The 6,000-nt window shown below is 40.4% G+C and overlaps 1 protein-coding gene across 3 annotated transcripts in view; it reads left to right on the top strand.

Moving 5' to 3' along the window:
- The window catches only part of rnf207a (ring finger protein 207a), a 26,441-nt gene extending 24,731 nt beyond the window's left edge, over positions 1 to 1,710 (top strand). For all 3 annotated transcript variants that reach the window (XM_046076588.1, XM_046076589.1, XM_046076590.1), the window contains one exon: positions 1,062 to 1,710. In XM_046076588.1, coding sequence (XP_045932544.1) covers positions 1,062 to 1,212 — 151 coding nt within the window. In that variant the 3' untranslated portion in view covers positions 1,213 to 1,710. The remainder of the gene's footprint in view (positions 1 to 1,061) is intronic.
- The last annotated feature ends 4,290 nt before the right edge of the window (positions 1,711 to 6,000 follow it).

Below are 6,000 nucleotides of genomic sequence, written 5' to 3'. Positions count from 1 at the left end.
TGGTCAGATGAGACCAAAATAGAACTTTTTGGCCTCAACTCAACACGTCGTGTTTGGAGGGCAAAGAACACCGAGTACAACCCAAAGAACACCATCCCCACCGTCAAGCATGGTGGTGGCAACATCATGCTTTGGGGGTGCTTTTCAGCCAATGGGACGGGACAACTCCATCGTATTGAGGGGAGGATGGACGGGGCCATGTATCGTGGAATTCTGGACCAACATCTCCTTCCCTCAGTGAGAGAGCTGAAGATGGGTCGAGGATGGGTGTTTCAGTACAACAACGACCCTAAGCACACCGCCAAAGCAACAAAAGAGTGGCTGAAGAAGAAGCACATCAAGGTTCTGGAGTGGCCTAGCCAGTCTCCAGACCTGAATCCGACTGAAAATCTTTGGAGGGAGCTTAAAATTCGAGTTGCCAGGCGACAACCTCGGAACCTGAATGATTTGGAGGCTGTCTGCAGGGAGGAGTGGGCCAACATCCCTACCGAAATGTGCACAAACCTTGTCACCAACTATAAAAACCGTTTGACATCTGTGCTGGCCAATAATGGCTTTTCTACAAAATATTAACATGCTGTTTGTCCAGGGGGTCAAATACTTGTTTTTCCTCATCAGATGGTTATCAATTTTTATAAATTCATATGATGTGATTTTCTGGAATTTTCTTTGGGATTCTGTCTTTCACTGTTAGACTGTACATATGATTAAAATTATAGATCGTTGCATTCTTTGTAAGTGGGCAAACCTGCAAAATCAGCAAGGGGTCAAATACTTATTTCCCCCACTGTATATGCTGTATATATGTACAGTTTATGCAGTAATTTATGTTCTTTAGTAAGAGGTCTTGTTTTACTGCTCGATCATATATTTGCTGGATATTGTCTCACGAATGACACAAAAAAATCAACCAATCATTTAAAAAAGGCCCAGGTTTAGTAGTAGCAGTATATAGTCTAGTGTATAACCAGCATATTTGCATTAAAGTAGTAACACTTATTGAATAAATGTTCATGTGTTGGATTTTTGAGTGAAGCCCCTCATTTATTTTGTCTTGACAGTAACAACCAGACCTGTGTCACAGACCAAGACAGAGACAAGAACAACCGCCCGCTGATCCTCGAGTCGGGGGAGAACTCTGTCAAGACCAATTGCCCGGGCAGGAAGAGGGTTCCCACAGAGACATCCAGCCACAATGAGATGCCTTCATAAACACCATGACATCTGTCCCCCTCAACCATCTCCTGCTCCTGTGTAGCAATGTGACTTTATTCAACCATAACAAGCCAAGGATGGAATTTGACTTCCTCTGCTGTCCAGATACTGTACATAACATTTTCTCCGCAGTGGGGAGCTGTCAACAGCCCTTATAGACAGTAACTGGACGTACATACATGGAGGTCAATGACTCACTGCTGTCAGAGCCGGACATGGACAGCCTCCTTGTTCAAAATGGATAAAGATAACAAGAGCATAAAGAATTGCTTTGGTGTTATTTAAGGTGCATGAACTGCTTTAATGAGCTAATAGAATGAATAATAATCTTACTTTCCTGGATTGCCTTTTGTTGCTATGTTTGTGCTTTAGCTGTTAAAATGATGAATGAAGTATTCTGAAAGTGAATTAACGCTCTTTTTATAGTGTGTGCATTTGTGTATGTGTGGAATTGCCTTTTGCAGCATACATTCTTTGCATAAAACATTTTTTTTTTTTTTTGGAAGCTGGAGGCTGAGGATGGATTACTGCCCAGGTCCAATTCCCCAGAAGATTGTTGAACTGGTGTGACAGCACAGATGGAGCACAGCAAAGGCAATGATGAGTGTGTCATTCAGGGTGTCAGTGTAGGTCATGTGTTCATGTGTATCATCTCATGCATCAGTCTCCTCCAAAATGAAGTAGTCTTTTCCAGGATGGTGTCTGCAGTGGGTTTTTTTTTTCCCCCGACAGTTTCCACATCTACATGCAATAAGTGGAAAAGCTAGAATTACAGAGGTGTGTGAATGTAACTGGCCTTGGCTTAACCTCGATCTCCACACTCATCCTCAATATTTCAGCCAACCAAGGCGCTGTGTACTGCTGTAGGAAATATATTCACCTCTCAACTTCATCGCACATCATTGCAGCATGCTTTAAGGTGTTTGCCCTGCAGGAAATCAGCAGGTAACTTTTACTTCTCTCTGACTTCACGGCTCCTCCTTTTCCACCATATATTCTTCTTAAATAATCACGTTGATATTTTAAACAGGGAGTTTGCATGTTCTCCCCATGTCCGCGTGGGTTCTCTCCGGGTGCTCCGGCGTCCTCCCACCATCCAAAGACATGCAGGCTAGGTTAATTGGTGTCTCCGAAATTGTCCTTAGGTGTGGATGTGAGTGTGAGTGGTTGTGTGTCTATGTCTGGCCCTGCGATGGACTGGCGACCTGTCCAGGGTGTACCCTGCCTTTCGCCCAAAGTCATCTGGGATTGGCTCCAGCCCCCCCGCGACCCTGTGCACAGGATAAGCGGTTGACGATGGATGGATGGTATTTTAAACAAACGTCAGTACTTACCTTGCCACTGCAAAGGCATGGGGGATCTAAAGGATCTGCCATAAATCACCAGAAATATCTGAATTTGGAATGATTTCAGGAAATAGTGGGGCAGACTCCAAAAGCTTTTTTGAAGGATTTTTTGCCAAGAAAAACAGCATCTTTGAGAAACAGAGCTTAGTACACAGGAGTGATTCAAGGTGAAACCTCCCCACCTGCTTCCAGCACTGAGACAGGAACGACCCCTTTTCTCAGCACAGGTAAGGATGATAATGAGGAGTGAGACTGATGGCTTCAGCACTCAGAAGGAGAAGGTTATTTACATTACACAGCCAGAGCTAAAATGGGTCTGTTCAGAGCCACCGCTTTACGGGAAATATTGGGTCAAGATGGCCTTAAGGAGCAGTGCTGCTCTGCAGAGGAGTCAGAGGTGCAGATTCATTAAAAATACATTTGTGACAGCAGAGTAACAAATGGCTGTGCCTCTGCTCTGGTCCTGTACTCCCTCCCCATGGTCATTCATCATCTGCACTCATTGAACTACCTGCTCCATGTTCACTGTTCATTATTCTCTCTTTCTCTCTTTTTTGGAGGGGGGGGCAAAGGTTATTTTTCTCCAAGAAAAAAAGTATTTTTTGTTAATGGTACATTTGAAAGCAAAGTTCATAGAGAGATTGCCCTCAATTGTTTAACAATTAAGACAGGACACACCTTTTCTCAATTCACTTTATAGCGGGTGCCACTGTAGGCACTTATGCTAAAGAAAGAAAACTGCCTTTAATTCTTTAAACTCTAAAAGTCTTCATCACACAATTGAGAAAAACATTAAAGATAAGATAAAATAAAAGTTTAATGATCTCCATGGAAAAATTGGGTCAGCGAAGAAAAGAGTATGACATTAAGAAGAATACAATTAGGGCAAATAGAACAGAGTGGGGATAAAACCACAAATGGTTACATAATGAGGGTGAAAATACAGTTAAGAGTCTTAATTATCCTGCATACAGAACTGCAATTGTTTCATCTCATATATTTTAAGAGATCATTATATTTGCATTATGGATGGTAGCTTTCAAATCAGATGCAAGCATAGAGGGGTATTACAGAGAGGAGGACTAACAAGTTAACTGGACATGTGGAAACGAAATTCAAAGAAAAACCTGGATTCTCTAATAGAAAAGCTCCTTTTCCAGAAATCACATCTACCAAAATGATTGTAGGCCTATCTGTACAGAAAACTAATACTGTTTTAAGATTGATACTGCTCTTGTGTCTGTATGGTAAAACTGAAGCTACAGCCAGCAGCCGGGTAGCTTAGCTTAGCATAAGTTTTATCAAAAGTTTAGAGTGAGATAACGCGTGTTAGGGGAGGAGCCACTCAAATATTTGAAGCCAATTCTCTCAAGCTTTTACTAGCAGTTAGATTTTACCTATAGTTACCTATAACTGCCCCGAACAAATACAAGGTATAAAAATAGGTAGATCTGATAAAAGACTATTTTTTATATATATACTTATATTTCAAAAATACAGATGGATCAAAACTAAAAAGAAATTAGGCCCCAAATGAACCCATTGAACAGCAGTGCTGTACACATAGGCCTACAGTAGGATGGCAGAACTTGCCCTACGCATACGCCAAGCCGTGTGTGTGAGTAGGCTACACATTTCAGCTTATAAATGGTGTTTTGTGTTGTAATTGTTTGTTGCACATTTTAATGCCTTGATGACAGGGGTAGTGGGCTCCCACTTAGAGCCCTGTGGCTCAAGGCCAGCCATTTTCACCAGCATGATGGATAATAGCTTTCTGTCCAGAGCCAAAATATAGAAAAAGATCTCTAGTCCTTTGCTTAGTTTCAGGTAGGCAAAGCAAAGTCCAGTGGTGGACAGTAACAAAGTAGTACTGCACTTAAGTACAGGTATTTGTACTGAACTTGAGTATTTTCTTTTCATGCTACTTTCTACTACTTCACCACATCTCAAAGGCATATATTCTAGCTATTTCTTACTTTATCTGACAGATTCATTTACTAGTTACTTTAAAAAATAAGCTTTTTACACACAAAATGTATTAAGAGTTTAAAAAATAGGATGTTTTGATATAAATTAAATTACTTAACAGTTTATACAAGTCCAGCTAGTAGAACTACATCAGTTAGGCAAATTGACAGAAATTTAATTGGCAAATGTTTTGGTATAATTTTTCATGTAAAAAAATTTCATGGGTCAAGCTTCACAAACGTGAAGATCTGCTGCTTTTACTTGATTATTTTAATGTATTTTTAATCATTTTGAGGTTTGGACTGACAAAACAAGCATTGTGAAGTTGTCACTTAGGGAAAAGTAAGAACATTTCTCACTATTTTCAGAATTTATTCAAATTGATTAATGGAGAACATAATTAGTTGATTAAAAAAAAGAAATCATCAATTGCAGTCTGATACAAAATAGTTCAACCTCAACCAATTACATTAAAGCATGAGGAATAATAATCTAATGATATAATATATAGCCTAATAGCATAACAGTCATATGGGACATTTTTCTTTCTGCTTTGAGTAGAAAACTTTTATTTTTAATTGGCTACTTCTACATTTTCCAGATATAGCCTACTTACATACCTTTATTTAACTTTTTCATTGCAGTAGGCCTACCTGCAGAGTATTTTTACAGTGTGTACTTTTATTTATTTCTTTAAAGGATCTGAATAGGCCTATGTTACTTGTGCTCACCACTGGCTAAAAAAGCCACAGCTTCTGGTTGCAAAGAGGTTGGAGAGCTTTTGACTGCATCAATAATAATTTAGCATGCATTTGGCTACACTCCCCAACCTCAGCTGATCTCACTATCTTTGATCCCAGGCAAGTGATTTCGTCCAGGAATCATAAAATAAAAATGCTGGGGGGAAAAAACTACAGTTACCGCATTCATTGGGTCCAGCGCTTCCAACTTCCACTGAAGTTGCGGATCCATGTTGCCTGGTAAGGAACGTGCTTCCAGCGGGATCACGGATTTTACCCAGAAACAACACATTTTTATTTCTGATAGGCTTAACGGCTCTGGCATTTAGTAGGCTACAGAGAAAGCTATGAACTCTGCACAAAAATGATCGTCCATTAATTGAATATAGCGGGACAACTTTACGTTATCTCTTAACATCTCAGCGTGAGAAGGTGTGGCCTGTGAACTGGCTGAAATGCGTGTGTCTCAAGGTGAGACTTGAGAGCCCTGAAGGGGAAACAGCTAGCCTGGCTCTGTCCAAAGGTATCTACCAGCACCTCTAAGGCTCACTAATTAACACTACTAATGAGCTCTTAATAGTTTATGTGTAATGGCTTAAACTGTTCGGTTAACCTAAGTTATGTTTTTCACAATAAGTCCAGCTTTTCTCAGGCCCCATCCACACTACTGCATTTTCGAATTAAAACGAGAAAACTACGTTTGCACCTCCCGTCCAGACTACAATGGCAAA

The sequence above is a fragment of the Micropterus dolomieu genome, linkage group LG18, assembly GCF_021292245.1.
Source record: "Micropterus dolomieu isolate WLL.071019.BEF.003 ecotype Adirondacks linkage group LG18, ASM2129224v1, whole genome shotgun sequence".
Classification (NCBI taxonomy): Eukaryota; Metazoa; Chordata; class Actinopteri; order Centrarchiformes; family Centrarchidae; genus Micropterus; species Micropterus dolomieu.
This window is presented reverse-complemented; position numbering and strand designations above follow the sequence as displayed.